At 37.9% G+C, this 17,883-nt stretch overlaps 1 protein-coding gene across 1 annotated transcript in view; it reads right to left on the bottom strand.

Annotated features, from left to right (window-relative positions):
- The window catches only part of SRFBP1 (serum response factor binding protein 1), a 41,681-nt gene extending 24,814 nt beyond the window's left edge, over nt 1–16,867 (bottom strand). The window contains exons 1-3 of the mRNA XM_003799955.3: nt 16,795–16,867; nt 5,824–5,912; nt 4,856–4,928 (exon numbers count right to left, since the gene is read on the bottom strand). Of these exons, the coding sequence (XP_003800003.1) occupies nt 4,856–4,928; nt 5,824–5,912; nt 16,795–16,830 (198 nt within the window). The 5' untranslated portion in view covers nt 16,831–16,867. The remainder of the gene's footprint in view (nt 1–4,855; nt 4,929–5,823; nt 5,913–16,794) is intronic.
- Nucleotides 16,868–17,883: the final 1,016 nt, after the last annotated feature.

The raw sequence follows: 17,883 nt of genomic DNA, 5'->3' as shown, positions 1-17,883 counted from the left end.
TTGGGGCCCTCAGACTGAGAGACTAACAAGTAACATGATTCATTTTGTCCTCCTCTCCCAACCCCCCAAACAAGCATAAAACCTGAACAGAAGGTCCTGGAGAGTAAATGGAAGCACACAGAACTCTGATGGAACTCCATGCTTACTCACAGTAAGATAGAAACTATCCAGTGCAAGTAAATTGCCGTCTTATTAGAGTTTAGCGCAAGGCTAACTGCAGTCTGCTTGGTTTAGAAACAGTAGCAAAGGTACCCCTGGCAAACTGAATCTAGGGTACCTTAGCCACTGAGAGAGCAGGAGGAACCCAGAGGGAAGGAGAGAAGAGCTCTCTAACTCTGAACTGGTCATACAAGAAACAGATTCAAAACATTTTGCTGAAAAGGTCTAATCTGAGACTACAGATATTGATATCTCTGCTCAAGAAACACAGCTTGAAGTTAAAGAAACTAGGAAAATTAATGCTAAAATTAATTACTAAGATAATCACTTATGAAGAAAAATAACCAAATCCAGAAACTCTACAACTTAATCTTTATAATGTCCAGGGTACAATCCAAAATCAACCAGCATATGAAGGACAAAGGAAATAGAATATTTTTCTTCTCCATAGGCGAAAATAGCTATTATCATTCTCCTCCATGATGATTAAAAAAAAGTAAGAAGAAAATTCTTCTCAAGGAATCAGAGATATTAATTACCCTAGCAGAGAAATAGAAACAAAAAAGTTTTAACTGATTAAGCCAGAAGATATCAATCAGTGGGTGAAAAACTGCATGATATTCAGAGTCTCAAAGTGGCATTCCGTAGATTACTCAATATTTGTAAACAGAAAAAGGTACCTTTGTAATAGAGAACATTTAAATCAAGTTCTAGAACTCAGCATTGGCAGTAAAGAGACGAATATAAATATGATACAATGTATTATTACTACATTGTTGTATTACCATTTTTCTATAGGTTTGGAACAGAAAAAGTTGGAGAAGAAAGTGTAAATACAGTATTATGAAAATGTATAAAACACACACACACACACAAATGCTAAAAGAAAGATTATTAGGGAAGGGTAGAATTAACGTAGTCCTGGAATCTCTTCAATTCTTTTGCCAGGAAGAAACGAAAGGAGAGGGAAAGTGACAGACTTGAATCTGCTGTTGATGCTGGTTACCTGGTCCACTCAACAGACGAATCACTTCTGTTAGAAGGAAAGTCCTTATCTAAAGAACGCTCTTAGCAGGATGTCCCTTGTTAAGGGTGCTCACAATAAACAAACAGAGACGCTGTGGATTTGCGTGCCATGGCTCACTAGAAAATCTACCCAACCTCGAGTGGCAGATGACCAAGTTTCAAAATGTAAATGCTCCCCGCTGCGAGGTAAGCATCAGGATTTTCTCAGCTGGAGAATCCCCAGAAATGACAGGTGTGACGTGGAAAGGAAGGATCTGTGGAACCATCGAGAGCTCCAGCTCGCTCTGTCCCTGCTCCACCTGTGCCTTCTCATTGCCTGTACCCCTGACATTAACAGTAAACCTGGATTCTAGACAAGACTTCAACACGAGTCTGATTTGGTAATATTCCTCTTCCTGGCTCAGAAACAGAAGGTAAAACTTTCAAAAGTAATTCTAGTCCATTACTTTGGTAGAATAAATGAACTAAATGTTAATTTGGCACAGCTAATTTATATAGTACTATACACTTATAGGAGACATCTTTTACCCTATGAAGAAATTTTTCTAGGTATTCACAGGAAAAAAACTTACCCAAATCAGAATATGTGAACTTATAGGAAAAAACCTCTAATTTTTAAAAGGCATATTTAATCAGATATATCACAAAATTCTAAATGATACATGATAAACCTCTCACCCAAAGGGGGCCATGCAGCTTAGAATACTTTTGAACATGTCCTCTGAAATAGGATTCTCCCAATTTTACAGAGTTGTGGTGAGGTCCAAATGATATGATATAGTTACTAGGTTATTGTGATGAAATATCATTTTACTTGAATTGACACGATACCTCTACAAATTACAATATTTTCCCACCATCACATATGACAACTACTTAGAAACATGCCATTAAGAAGCAGGAAGGTGATCTTAACTGCTGACGTCTGCTCAACAGAAGGTTTTAATAATAGACCTGATCATGTAAAAATAGGAAAAGATGAAACAAAAGGGCAGTGTTTTAAAATAGAAGGAAAGGGCAGCAGGGAGGGCTCACCGAATATACAAATTTTTAAAAGAGTATTTAGTATAAAAGAAGTTAAGGTCTCAGAGAGGAAGAGATAAAAAAAAAATAGGTAACTGTATATACTTAGGTGTGAGAAATTAAAAGATCTGAAAATAACGTTGCATATCCTTGGGCCTTTTTCCCTAAAGGGCAAGTTATCATGTTTATTAAAGTAGCTCATCCAATCTCAAGGAGAGTGAATTAGTATATTCTTGCAAGTTCTCATTTTCACTCAAGCAGTACAGTAACGTAGCTAACATTAATTCTAGATTCTACCACTTAACAACCATTTGAGGGCAAGCTGTCCAATTTCTCCAAGCTTCAGTTTCATACTCTGTAAGACAGGAATTTAAAAATGGTATGTATCTTGTGAGATACTATGTAAAAAAACACATAATACCCTGCCTAGAACATAGTAAATGTTCAGTAAAAGCTAGTTATAATTTTTATAATTGAGGAAAGGAATTCTTGCACCTTCTGAATAATTAGAGTGTATGCTTTAATTTTAGTTTCTTTTTTTTTTTTTTTTTTTGAGACGGAGCCTCAAGCTATCCCCCTGGTAGAGTGCCATGGCATCACGCTCACAGCAACCTCCAACTCCTGGGCTCAAGCGAGTCTCCTGCCTCAGCCTCCTAAGTGGCTGGGACTACAGGCGCCGGCCACAACGCCTGGCCATTTTTTGGTTGCAGCCATCATTGTTGTTTGGCGGGCCCGGGCTGGGGATTCGAAACCCGCCACCTTAGGTGTATGCGGCTGGTGCCTTAGCCCCTTGAGCCACAGGCGCCAAGCCTGTATGCTTTAATTTTACCATCTACTTCTCTAGCTAAATAACAGTGATCTGAGATTGGACTATATATAAAATAAACTTTACAAATTCAAGGATTATATAGGCTACACATTTTGGCTTTCTATGACATAACAATTCCATAGGGGTCTTACATAATCCAGGAGAAAATAGAAAACACAATAAACTATGATAGTGAGACAGTAGTTTTATTAACCTATGAACTTCGCTATTAGGTCTGATTTTCTTTTACTGATGAAATCTAAGAATCATAGAAAACAAGCTTTACATATAGAACAAACAGGACAACTTTTGTTTCAAATTAAATCAAATTCATTTTGAGGAATTACAAAAGAGAAGTATTATAAAGACGATGTTTGTTCTCGAACTCTTCATGTTCATATACTGCATATGTGCTTATTATACATACATTGCATTCTTTCCATGGTAAAATAAAATCAGCAATTACATAGTAGCTCAAAGCCTCTGAATAATTTAGGAGTACAAAAATGACTAAAAGAAATTATAGGGAAAAGTTTAGGTAGGCAATGTAATTTAGTAAGGACCTGGGTTAAGAGAAAGTGAAAGAGAGAAATCAGAATTTTCTATATATTAATGCTATCCTGAAAGCAAAAAACTCTATAGATTTTATTTCTAATAGAAATATAGCCAAAAAAAAGGTACATGAGAAACCCTTAATGATCTCTAAGTCTAAGCAACAGATTCATTTGGAATCAAATACAATATTTTCTTTTATTTTTCTGAATGATGGGATAAAAAAGGGGATTTTGAGAATGAAAAGATACCGAATACATTCCATAAATTTTGCAGTCCTTGGGGTAGGAGAGAGGAACATACACATACACAAAAATATATACCTCCTATGGAAAAGTCATTTCCTATATCTGTTTTTATTCAGATTAACTGGGATCATCCTGTTTTAGTAAATACTTTACCATCCCTTTGAAAGGAAGAAAGGGTGAGCTTTGGTAACTTAATTCAATTAAAATACTGTGAGAGAATTCTCTTGCTATTTTATCTAACTCAAAACTTGAAAGTTATACCAAGACATAATAGCCAAACATGCATGCAAAAAGATCCTGCAATTAAGATAATTGCTAGTACCAAATGCTGTTTTTAAGTTCTACAATAAAACAGTCTCCCAGACATTTAATGGTATGTCATTTGGTAAATGAAAGTTTCCACAAAGTCAGAGCAGCAAGAAGACCTAAAAATTAGGCCAGTAAAGAGTCTGGCTGAAAAAAACAAAAATATGGATCATGTTGGTCCAACACTAATTTTATTTGAAGTTACTACAGAACTGAATAAAATGCTGACACCACTACATAAAAATTTATTGAGTTGGCAATGGGCAAAGCATGATGTCAGCCACAAATAGCACCATCCACATTCCCAAATAGTATGAACACTTTAATTCTTGAACTGACTTCATGCCTAAAGTTACAGTAAAAATAAAATCTTAGGCATGAGGCATCATTAAACACAGATAAGTTTAGTTTGGCAAAATTTTGACTCAAATTAACCTAGCACTTTAACAATTTTAGTTAAAAACATGGAAAAATGCAAGCTTAAACATATTACAAGTTTCTAAATGTGCTACATTCTTCACCAAACAGACTCATACAAAACAAGTCTTAGGCAACTCTTGGTACTAGTCAACACACAAGAAAAGCAGGCTAAGAGGACTAACACAGAAAGATGTACATCAGAGGTTCTCAACCTGTGGGTCGTGACTCACAGGAACTGTATTAAAGGGTCACAGCATTAGGACGGCCGAGAACCGCTGATGTACATAATTATGCCCACTTAGTCTCTCTCTACCTTCATGGCATGGATCTCTTCAAGTAATCGTTGTGCTCGTCTTTGGTTTTTTAACAGTGCATCTTCAGTACCCCTGCAAAAAACAATACATTATAATACGTAGCAAGGCAAAGCACTGATTGTAGATTCATATAACAAAAAGTCTCTTCATTTCTTTGAGAAAAGCACCATTATGCATTGCCCTTTCCCCCCACCCCCGCCATGTACACTCCAATTTCATAAACAAACCGAAGTGCTGGAAATGGACAAAAATAAGCGCTGTCCTGGCATTATGTGAACGATTATTACCATTGATAGTTTGCCTTCCTTAGTTCCTTAATGGGAAGGCTGATGATACTTTTCATCAGTCAGTAGCATATTGTATTTAATGTAATAGGAATGTCATAAGCTACAATTAAAGGTTGGATATATTTTATCAAATGAAAGTTTGTTCTCGAACTATAAAATACTTTTTCACTAACACTAGTGATGCTGAAAATACAAAATTTTTACTATTATTGGTAATAGTAAACAGAGTCTTATGAGGCTCTGTTTTCCCACAAATTACACAGAATGTAATCTTCTGATAAATACAGATGGTACTGAAGATTTCAAATTATTTAGCAAATTCAAGGGGAAAGAAAGTGATAAAAAATTTTGATAACTGATTCAAGGTTTGTTAAACTGTATCACATCTTAAAATAACTTCTAAATAACATAAAACGCCTAACCCCAAGGGAATTTCACTGAAATGACTAAAAGCAGAAGAATTCCTTGCGCATCTTAAGTGATTAGGGTCCAAAGCATACCAGGACACGCTGACACAGCCCATTCTATTCACTCAGATCATCTCTACATACAAAACAAAGTGCTGTATGAGTAAGACATTCAATTACCACTCTATATTCCACCCTCAAATTTTGTAAAATGTTAGAAAAAAACAACTTTTGACATTTTATTAGTCACAAGAGTTATTTTAAATGACTAACTTTTTTGACTTCAGTCTGCTAACACTTCTGACAAGTTTTCGGATAACCAAAACTCGTATCCTCTTCACTTCTTTTCTCATCTTCACCACCTTTAAAGAATAAAGCCAAAATTAGAAAAGCACTTAATTCAGATACAGATATACGTTATTTTGAATCTTACCATTATAGACTTACTCTACCACTTTAAGTTTTTGTTTAACTGTATTTATAGTTTGATAACATCAAAATTTCTTGTATAAACAATGAACAAATTAATAGTCTAAAAAGAAAGCTGAGGGCTTAAGAGAAAGAAGTTATGATTTCTTGAAAAGTCACAGCATTCCCAATGATTAACATTTTAATGTTATAGTTAACATCCTGCTGAGCTTGGAACATGAATTGTTAGTTCCTTAAGATCAGTGACTATCATATTTCATCTCTGTATTCCTGAGGGTTTAAACAGAGCCTCATAAGACACACCAATAATAGTAAAAATTTAATTTACCGAATGAATATTTGATTTAACAACCAAAAAATGCGTGAACACAAATTATTTTACCTATTCATAAAGCAACCCTTTGCATTATGTTTTAGTAATAAATTATTTCAAGGATACCTTTAAAAGAAAACTCTATAAACAGGACATACTATGTACGAACACAAGTGCATGTGCATTTACAGGGGAGTGGGCAGGCACACACACACACAGACATTTTAAATTACCCCATAAGAGAACAATGCTGAACTCTAAGAACAAATAATGGAACTATAGGTCAATACGTGGAAATATGTTAAGTACAAAGAACTGTATGTTACCATAGTGGGCAGTAGAAATGGCATGTCATCACCGAGTTTAGGTTTTGTCTAACATGGTTGGGAGTCATACATCCTGTAACTCCCCCTGGAAGGTCCTTCTTCCTCTTTTCTATTGTAGGAGGTACATAAAATTCGGTTCTGATGTAGTCTTTCCAGTGAATCTTCAATGACTTCTTCAGTTAGAGATAATCACTCCATCCCTGGGGTCCCCTCTACACTTTCTAGGTGTTGACAGTAAAGCCCCTTGTCACTCTTTGCTCAGGTGGCTGTCGTCTTCTAGACTGTGAGCTCCTAAAGAACAGGATCCTCACAATATGTAGTGTTTTCTGGGCCTTTTAAGAGTGCCTGGCACACACAGTCCTCAAATTCCTCTTGCCAAAATAACACTATCCACATCATCCTTTATGTTACTTATCAGCTGAGAGTCATCATCTTCACACCACTATCAATGTAAATTCTCTTCTGGGTTTCTTTCTTCCTTTCGTTGTCTTCTTTGAATCAACCCAGCCATGAAATGTTACAGTTCAAGGAGCAATTGTAGGCCTATGCTTCTTTTCACAGTATACTTTTTAGTTTAACAGTTTAACTCTTTGCCACCTAAACAAAGACACAAAAATTTTGCCTTCATCTGAGGCCTTACCTTTTAGCTCCAGAACTAAATGTGCAACTGCCTGACATTTCTTTTTGAGTGTACTCAAAATCACCTGAAATTCATACTTGAACTCATCATGTTCTACACCTCCTATTAGATTCCCCTCCACCTTTTCTTGGGGTTTTCTATTTCAAGGAATGGAATTATCCTATTAGTTACAAAACCTCGGGGCCATATACACAGGTCTCCTAAATCTCTATGGATCTATAACTAAGACCTATTAATTTTATCTACTAATTATCTTTTAAAGCATGTACTTTTCCCCTATCTTAACCTTTTAGCAATCTTGGCTGAGTTACTGTTAACTAGTTTCTTTATACCTAGTCTTGCCCCTCTCCAATCACTTACCACAATGCAGTCAGATTAAATTTTTCTACTGCTTACCTGATGCCACACCTTTACATAACTCTCCTACTGCTCTTAGGATGGCCACATGAGTATTCACGTCATCCTTCCTGCTAACCGTGCTCATATCTCCCATGAAGTCTTTACAGCTGCCGTTCCCTTTACAGGGAATACTTTTTCTTCCCATTTTAGCTTATTAACATCTGTTCATCTTAATTTAGGATCAACTGTCATTTCAAGGAAAGTCTTTTCTGGCTTCCCGAAGAGGGTTGCAAATTCCCCACTAAAAGCAATTAAAAGTACCCACGGGTGGCGCCTGTGGCTCAAAGGAGTAGGGTGCCGGCCCCATATGCCAGAGATGGTGGGTTCAAACCCAGCCTTGGCCAAAAAAAAAAAAAGTACCCAGTACCTCTGGAACTTATCATGACCCTTAATTTTTTACTTTTGTTATGTTTAACGTGTCTTTATCCTAGTGGTTTTCCTCAACATTGCATCTTAACCTCTAATACAGTACCTAGCACGCAGTCAATATTCATAAAGCAAATGACTAGAGATTTGGGAATCTGCACTGTTAAATTCGCTGATTGCATAATATACCAAATGAATGCAGAATAATCAAGCTTCTTTCCCACTGTATATGTTAACCTCTTTGAAATCTGTTTCAAAGTTCGATCAATTTGGAAAAAAAATCATACTTGGCATAAATGAAAAATCATTTAGACAAGGTTTAAGTGGAAAAAAAAAAAAGAACTGTTATAGTTCATAAGCAGAATTATAGGAAGGGGTCATGACACACTTTTTTTTAAAAGTCATTCATAAAATACATAAATAGAGAGCAGTAAAGTATGCATTAAAATGTACTAACAAATGTTTCTAATTGCTGAACTTGATAGGAGGGTGAGATGATAATATGCCATTTGCTAACTAGTGTTAACCAAACTTGCTAATAAATTACAATGGGCAGAGCGGGTCCTTGGTTACATTCCGCACATGGGAAAGCTAGTCTCCAATTTTAAAATTCCAATTTAACAAGTACTATGTTTGTCATTAGTGGATAAGGGAATTCTAAAAGCAAATGGAACGCATCATGTACTTAGTTTCATGCCAGTACCAAAACATGCTTTTCTAGTTTACTAATTTCAGTATCTGTGTTCAGGTAGGAGAAAAACTGGAAAAGTTTAGTGTATAAAAAGTCCATATATAGTCAATTTACATTAAAATGGAATTAAAATTTTATTTTTCTCATAACTGTCCACATCAAGGACTTAGCTTTTCTTAAAACATTTAGAACTACTTTTTGTAAAATTGATGACTAATAGCTTTTCTGTTAGGATTTACAAGGTTGAAAATTCATTTGTCATACAGAACTATAAAGTGGCTTGACAGACAACCCAGAAATCAACAGACAGGCCTAAAACACCCAATACTGCCAGAAGACCAATGTATTAGCAATACACTTTGGGAAATCAAATCCTCCAATCAAAAGCACGTGCAACTATAAATGTCAAAACTGTGAACACGGTGTTACTGTTTGGGAGGGAAAGAAGAGGAATAATGTGAGCAAGGAGAATACAGAGGTATAATAATGGAAATGAAATAAGCCGACAGAGAAGAGAGTGAAAGAGGAGGAGGAACAAAAACTGAAGGGAAATTCTGCAAGCCCAGGGCTTCCAAATAGCACCCAAATACATTTCAGACAATGCCTAAGATCAGAAGTGAATGAGTTAGGGCTTATACACACAGAGAACACACGTGTGCTGACAGTGAGCTGTCACCTAGAATTAAGGTACACGGATGTCCTCAGAAGTAACCTGGTAAAATCTGAATGTAGGATACCTATTGGGTAGACAGCAGAAAAATATCACAAGTAAAGTGGAAATCAAATGGAGCCGTATGGGAAAAGTCTATGTGAACAGACTGGGAAAAGTCAACATAAGTAAAGGAAAGGGAACCACAGAGAGGAAAAGCTGGCTCTGTCCAGCTCAAGGAAATTCCAAATAAAGGGTCCCCAGCTCACAGACTTGAGAAATCCAACATGTTCTGGCATAACTTGATGATAGGATAGATGTATCATGGCCAACCATGAAATCATGCAAGTGAAACCCTTTCTATAGTTCTACATTCTAAGCAGCTGATGACCAGCGTGTAGAGAAAGCATGTGTCTACGACATGAGCGTTACTATCTATGCTGGATATTATTTCTTAAGAAACTAGCTTCCTCATTTACACACTCTCTTAAGCTTATTTTTAATGTGAATTTGCTTTTTGAGAGAATGAGCTTTGGGGGTGACAATGACAGTAATGATAGCAAGTTTCTGGGGTACAAAGCTGATGGAAGACTGTTCTGTAGACAAAATTAGATGCTACTTTGAAGAGATTCTTATCTGTCTACTAGGCTGGTCATCTAATGAGCCCTGATGGGTAATGAACTGACTTTGCCATGTGTTTGAATAGCCTGTAATAAAAATCCGTGGTTATTAGAAAACATTATTCCACAAGCTAGTATTGTTCTAGGACAGTGGTTCTCACCCTTCCTAATGCTGCAATGTATTTTCATTGTTAAAAAGGGGTCGTGACCCACAGTTTGAAAATCGCTGTTCTAGGAGAACTTGCAGTGCTAAGAAAAATCTAAGTATATCTGTGTTTCTAAGAATATGTTATAACTCTGGTTATTCATTACTTACCTATCAGATTAGAAAATAATAATTGAAAAAAAGGACAGCACATTCTGTTCAGAAGAAGGCTGTGAGGAAATAGGTACTTCCATTTATTGCTGGTACAAATGCATATTGGTATACAACTCTGGAAGAAACTTTGGCAAAATCCTGCTTCTAAGAATCCATTCAGAAGTCACACTCTCAACAGGAAAAAGCTATCCATAAGATTATTCATTGCAGCATTGTTACCAAATGTTGCATGAGAGATGGAATATTGTACATAAATAAGGCATACGGCAATGTGGTATTTTAAATCAATGCAGGAGATGTGCATGTATTAACATGGACAAACTCTGAAAATAACATTTTAGTTAAAAAAAAAAAAAGGTAAAAAGGTCTCTCCTTTTTTTTTTTTAGAACCCTACCCACATCCTCCTAGTAGTCTTCCCTTAACTGCAGTTTCATTCTCAGTGGTCACAGTCACCCACAGTCAATTGTGATCCAAAAATATTAAATAGAAAACTCCAGAAATTAAATTAATAATTTAAATGTTAAATTTTGAGCCAATCTGAGTAACATGACAAAATCTCACATTATTCCACTTCATCTCACTCGGGTTGTGAATTACCCCTTTGTCCGGTATATTCATGTAGTAAATGCTACCTGCCCTTTAGTGTGTATGAAACATCAGTGAATACAGGGTTTGGTACCGTCTGAGTTTCAGACACACAGGGGGTCTTGGATTGTATCCTCTACAGATGGGAGGAGACTACTGTAGCTTGCAGAATGATACATATGGTCCTATACATGCAAAATTTAAAAATACATGACTTGATACTGTATGTTGGGTATAGATACATATAGGTGTTACTAAAATTATGAAAAATCTGAGAAAAACACTCACCAAAAGAGTAATAGGTAGAAAAGGTGAGCAGAATTAAACATCAAGATATGGCAAAACAGTGACATTTGTTAAATACAGGAAGTAGATTATAAGGACATTTGTTACATTGTGTCCTATATACTTGAAGTATGTTCCAGTTAACAAAATGAATTATGCTTTTCAAAAGAGGGCTCTAAGTTGGCCATTTGGATAGATGCTAACTTACTATTGAATTATACTTCTTTTTATTTCTGATGAGCAACAATCTAAGACATCTCGAGTGCTCAGTGATCACCTACAATTTAACCATGACTGAGCATATGCTGCCACCTAGCAATAGTTGTCCAGAACGGTTTAATAACCCAACACAAAACTGGTGCTCTTCTTATGGATAGACAGTCATTTAGAAAAAATTACTAAAAATTACTATGTCACCCAATCATGATAAAGGAGTTTTGTAATTTCCTAAACACATGCAAATTCAGTTCTTGACATTCTTAGCTTTTACAATATGTGGAAGAAAATAATTTTGTTCTTTCATAGTTTAGTTTCCTTCTTTAGTGTCTTAAAAAGAAATGGAAAAGTGTTTTAAAGGGCTTATTGGTAATTTGCTATCAAAAAGTAAAACAATGTCAGTTCTATACAAAGGCCCTGACTCCCCTATGAACTTAAAATAGTCCATCAGATTGCTTCACTTCTTAATGCTGATTTTTACCTATCAGTGCTGCCTAAAGAAACTTAAATGAATAGAAAAAAATCTATTTCTCCATTTTGCAAATTCTTTACTCACAAACTGCTATGGAATTGTTGTTTTCAATTGTGCAACCTTCCTTCTATATTTCCAATGGAAACGGAGAAAAAAGTCAACTTTTGGAGATTTTTTTTATGGCCTGGCAGAGTGGATCACCTGTGATCCTAGCACTGTGGGAAGCTGAGGCAGGTGGATTACCTGTGCTCTGGAGTTCGAGACCAGCCTGAGCAAGAGTGAGACTGTCTCTAAAAACAGCTGGACACTGTATGGGTGCTTGTAGTCCCAGCTACTCAGGAGGGATCAAGAAGATCACTTGAGCCTGAGAGTTTGAAATTGTTGTAAGCTATGATGCCATGGCACTCAACCAAGAGTGGCAAAATGAGACTCTCAAAAAAAAAAAAAAATTTTTTTTTTTTAGATTTTTTCTTTCTTTCATCTGAACACTAGTTGACACAATTGTGTTATCCAATACTTTCTTCTACCCAGCATACATCTACTTATTACCTTCAGATAAGGTACTATGCCAGAGATTGGGGAGGTTGATATAATGAAGCATTTAAAAATTCTCCTTTCAAAATGCACATAGAGTATTGAGGAAGATAAAATATGCAATAAATAATAATAAAATGAAGTAAAAAGTGATGGTTTATTTTTTAGAAAAGGTAAACTTACTTTATTTCTCAAGAATAACTGTAGTTTAGGAACCCAGATTCAGGAAGTATTTTATAAGTTAGTTGGCTTTTATCCTTGGGAAAACTTTTCTAAGAATAGAATTATTAAGAGTAGAAAATATTAAAAGTTGATATAATGGGTGCCTCTGTAGGCAGGCTTATGTTCTCTTACTTTCTTTTTTTTTTTAAGACAGAGTCTCACTTTGTTGCCTTTGGTAGAGTGTGATAGTGTCATAGTTCACAGCAACCTTGAACTCATGGGCTCAAGTGATCCCTTGGCCTCAGCCTCCTGAGTAACTGGGACTACCGGTGCCTGCCACAACACCCAGCTATTTTTGGAAATGGGGTCTGGCTCTGGCTCAGGCTGGTCTCAAACTCATGAGCTCAGGTGATCCACCCGCCTTGGCCTTGTAGAGTGCTAGGATTACAGGTGCCCAGCCTTCAGGCTTTTATTTTCACAGAAGACATTCTGTAAAATTAAATACATTGTAAATTATTATTAAAAATGAAACAATGTAACTTTTTAAAAGAAAAAGCTACAGTTAAAAACTGTCAAACAAGGATTTATAAAAAATAAAGTTGTAAGTATGAGTACCAATATCTCAAGGACAGTATCACAGAGATTTATAAACCTCTGCAAACCTGATGACACAGATGGACTCTTTTCCCTACAGGGAGAGAGTTACAAACACAAATGTACACATAATTTCAGGCACTTATGGGATAGGACTTCTGAAATACATCCCTAAATCCCAGTTAAGAAGAGCTAATCTAAGATATTAAGAGACACAAAAATGATGCTACACGTTATTCATTTAACAGAGAAGTATAGGGGATACAATGGTGAGCAAAAATTCAGTCAGATAGAAGGGATAAGAAACTTCTCTAACACACTAACACATACACTCTTAACACATGAAGCAGCACAATTACACGTGCTAAAGAAAAAAAGTAAATGATGCTACAGGGGTAAATGAAAGTCAGGAATGGTTTCTCTAAGAAAGTGATAAATGAAATACGAATCAGTACTAAATAGGACCACTGAGAGAAAAAGGAGATTCAGGCAAAAGGAACAGCATGTGCCAAAGATCTGTAAGGGCTGCGCTGGTAGCAGAGAAAAGTCAGCACAGGTGAAGTGCAGAGATTGAGGGAGACAGTAATAATAGAAAGTGGAGCGCTTGCCCTTGTTTGAATGGGTCTTTACTAAAACCAACAGGAAAACACCAAACGGGTTTTGAGCAAAGCAGTAGCATAAGTGGATCTATGTTTTGATGAGAGCACTCCAGCTTTTAAAGTCTGAAAAGAGTCCACGTAAGTATTTGGGAGACTGGTATAGTAGTTCTGGTCGAAAATATAATCTGAACTGGAAAAGAACACTGTAAATTTTTGCTCACTACTATCACATAACCCTTTTCAGATAACACTCCTCTTGGAAGTCATTTTCTGCCCATTTTCTATAAGTCAGTTTCTCTTAATTTCCATGAACTATTTTATAGTAATGATAAAATGCTTTGTCACATATTTTCCTTCCTTCCTTCCTTAGATGGGTTCTTGCTCTGTTGCCCAGGTTGGAATGCAGGGGCATGCTCAGAGCTCACTGCAGCCTTACATTTCTGGATTCAGGTGATCCTCCCATCTCAGCCTCATGAGTAGCCAAGACCATAGCATGTGCCACCATGCCTGGAAAATTTTTAAAATTTTTCGTAGAGACAGGGTCTAGCTGTGTTGTCTAGACCTGTATCAAACTCTTAGCCTCAAGCAATCCTTCTACCTGGGTCTCCACAGTGTTATGATACAGTTGAGAGCCACTGCACCTGGCTGATGGTCTGTTTTTCTTTGGTATGTTATTCTATTCAATTTTTATGTAGATAATTTTTTTCCTCTTTGTAGTTTTCTCATCTATTTTAATTATAACATCCTCCATTGGCTCTGCTTTTATTCTGTCCTTTTTAGCCTCTTCACAGTACATTTTAGACCAGGCATCCTCAAACTGCGGCCTGCCTAGGACATTTATCCAGCCTGCTGGGTGTTTTTTGCCTCTGCTGCCTGTCATGCTTAGCAGCCGACTTGTCTCGGGGCCCACAGTCCGGCCCTCCAATGGTCTGAGGGACAGTGAACTGGTCCCCTGTTCAAAAAGTTTGAGGACCGCTGTTTTAAATGTTACTGTGAAGTATGTACACTTGCTGATTTGATAAATTTATTCCATCATCCAGCAAACATTTTTAGAGCATATATGTTGCAGATGAGAAGATACAAAAACATGAGAAGACAGAGGCCAGGAAATAAGTGTTTCCAGAGTAGAAAATACTTTGGTTCCACAAAATATTAGCACCTAACCCAGATTGAGGTGAGTTAGTGAAAACTTCATAAGGGTCAAATTTTGACTGTTTTGAAGAAGCCTGGAAGTTAGGGAAGTGTTAAAAAGCAAATTTTAGGTCACTGACTCCCTATTATTTCCACCATCAAAGTCATCTTAAAATTGGACAGGAAACTCATTAGACTTGAATCCCCTGATTTATCACTCCACTCTGAATAAGATCTTTTAAACATCACAGGTAGTCTAATGGTAAAATAGCCCACTAAATGTTGCTGGCACAGAGAACAAGCTTAATATATGTTTAGAAATACTATTTTCTTTTTTTTTGGACACCAAGTCTCACTTTGTTGCCCTCCATAGAGTGCGTGGCATCACGGCTCACAGCAACCTCAAACTCTTGGGCTCAAGTGATCCTCTTGCCTCAGCCTTCCCAGTAGCTGGGACTGACTGCAGGCTCATGCCTCAATGTCTGTCTATTTTTAGAGATGAAGTCTCGCTCTGGCTGAGGCTGGTCTTGAACCTGTGAGCTCAGGCAATACACCTGCCATGGCCTCCCAGACTGCTAGGATTTACAGGTTTCCCTCTTTAATATAACCTGTATTCTACTACTTACGGAAATCCAAACTCAATCTGGCAGCAAGAAGTAATATACTTCAATTTTACTTCTTACTGCATACCACAAGTCCTCATCAAGAAAGAGTTACCCACCTTTACACCATCCAAGAAGTTTCTTACTCCTACCCCTTTTCTAATTACAGCAGTCCTCCTGCCTGGAATGTCTTCCTCCTTTACTGAATCACTGACTGCATTGCCTGTGTGATATTCCTGAAGACCAATGACGAACATCACCCAGTTCATTTTGCCTTCTTTGTAAATTTTCCTTTCCTAATGGTCTTTTGGGGTACTTTCCATACATCGTTCTGTTTCATACGTGGCTTTTGTTTCCTGCTTGAGCACAGGTTACTAGAAAATATAGGCTCGGCGCCTGTGGCTCAAGTGGCTAGGGGGCCAGCCACATACACCTAAGGTGGAGGGTTCCAATCCAGCCTGGGGGCGCCAAACAACAATGACGGCTGCAACCAAAAAAAATAGCCAGGCGTTGTGGCGGGCGCCTGTGGTCCCAGCTACTTGGGAGGTGGAGGCAGGAGACTCGCTTGAGCCCAGGAGTTGGAGGTTGCTGTGAGCTGTGAGTATGGCGTTGAGCAGAAGCAGAAACCGGAAAGAGTAAGGCAGAAATGGTAGCCTGGAGAAGGTGGTGAGAACAAACATTGGATGAGACTGAATTTAAGAAAGAACCACAAAAAGAGAACTGAGGACAGCAAGCATTAAGCATCTCTTTCTTGAAGTTTTGCCGTAAACGGAAGCAGATAAATGGGACAGTAACTGAGGGTGCATTACTAAGCGTCTGAGAGTACACCGTCTAATTCAAGATAAGCATTTCTTTTAGAAGCAACAGCTCTTAATTCTTCCCTATCATTTTCTACAGTCAGTAGAAAGTAGATGTGTTCATAAAGTTTACTAAGGGCCAGGTACTTGCAATCACACACTTCACATAACTTAATTATCGCAGCCACCCTGTGACAACTATCAACAACTTCGTTTTACAAACAAGAATACTGTACATCGAGATTAAATGATTTCCCCAAAGTTCCCAACGGTAAAATTCGCGGGGCCTGAGAACCAAAATTATGTCTCGTGCTTCAGTCACCCACAAACCGAGAAGGGGAATTACCGGTGGCCAAACTCTGAGCTCAGGAAAATCAGCCCGGGGCCACCAGAAAGCTCCTCCAGAGCACAGGCTCCCCCACCCTCGGCCAGACCCCGCGTCTGTCCGCAAACGCGGAGAGTCAGGTTTTCAGGACCCCGGTGAGCCCACGGGTTCTCAGATCTCGGCGCTCACCTCGTTATTGAGGTTCAGAGGTCCGGCCTGGGCCATGGCAGGTCAAGGAACAGGATGCGCCGGCACGCGAACTTGCCCGTCCGCCCGCCGCTGCGTCGCCACGCCCCCGACGGAAGCCTCTTCTGCCCAAAACTCATGCGCCCGTCTGCTCGAGCCGCCGACTCGGTAGAAAGGGTGCAGAGGCCTGGCGGGGAAAAACGGAAGTGAGAGACAGCAACTTCCGGCGCAGAGCGTGACGCGCCGGAATTGCGCGTTCCTATGGAGACCGGGCGAGGGCGCGGTGCCCAGAGAACGTGGGGTTAGTTAATGTTGGTTGCATTAATGTTTCGGTTTTCAGGATGTTATGTTTGTCTTCCACTTAGAATAGTTCTGACTGGTAGTTGCCTTGGTATTCTTTTGGTTTGATCTGTTTCCTCACAAATAGCTTTAATTGCTGACCTGTTTGACTCCTATTTGCTTGAAAGTAGTTTTGCCATTAGATTATACACTGAGTTACAATCGTTTCTTTCGTCTACGTCCCTCATTGAAGTTGAGATCCTGGAGTGTAGGAGCTTTATCAGCTCCACGTGAGTGGTAGGCACTTCTCATATGGATACATAGGAAAGAATGCCAAATAAGAGAGTTAGATGTAGAGCTCTATGGAAAGTGTGTCTTTTAGAATAGGAGAAAGGTGTTAATATGTCCCGTAATGTTTAAGAGAGTGTATTATTAATACACAATTTTTCTATAGTTCTTCAAAGCTCTTTACTGTATCTTTTGCTCCCCCCCCACAGCAAGTTTCCAAGACAGCATAGGCCCCTCCAGATCAGCATTTGTTCTCTTTCTTAATCCATGCTTTTTCCTTCTCCTATGATGCTTCCTCTGCCACATTTGCTTTCTCCAGTGCTACTACTCAAGACCAGGTCAAACTCCTTCCATCCTTTTGAAGAATTCTTTCTGCAGCTTCCAAGAGAAGTTAATTTTTCTCACTAGCAGTTCATAACTTACAGCATTTATGATCACCTACTTTCATTTGAAATTACTTGGGTATTACTGACTGTTATTTTATATGAAATTCTCAGCAAATTTAGACGTTCTGTTTTTATTAAT

The sequence above is a fragment of the Otolemur garnettii genome, unplaced genomic scaffold (genome assembly GCF_000181295.1).
Source record: "Otolemur garnettii isolate 467f Iridium unplaced genomic scaffold, OtoGar3 scaffold00160, whole genome shotgun sequence".
Taxonomy (NCBI): domain Eukaryota; kingdom Metazoa; phylum Chordata; class Mammalia; order Primates; family Galagidae; genus Otolemur; species Otolemur garnettii.
Note: the sequence above shows the minus strand (reverse complement) of the source record. Positions and strands in the feature narration are given on the sequence as shown.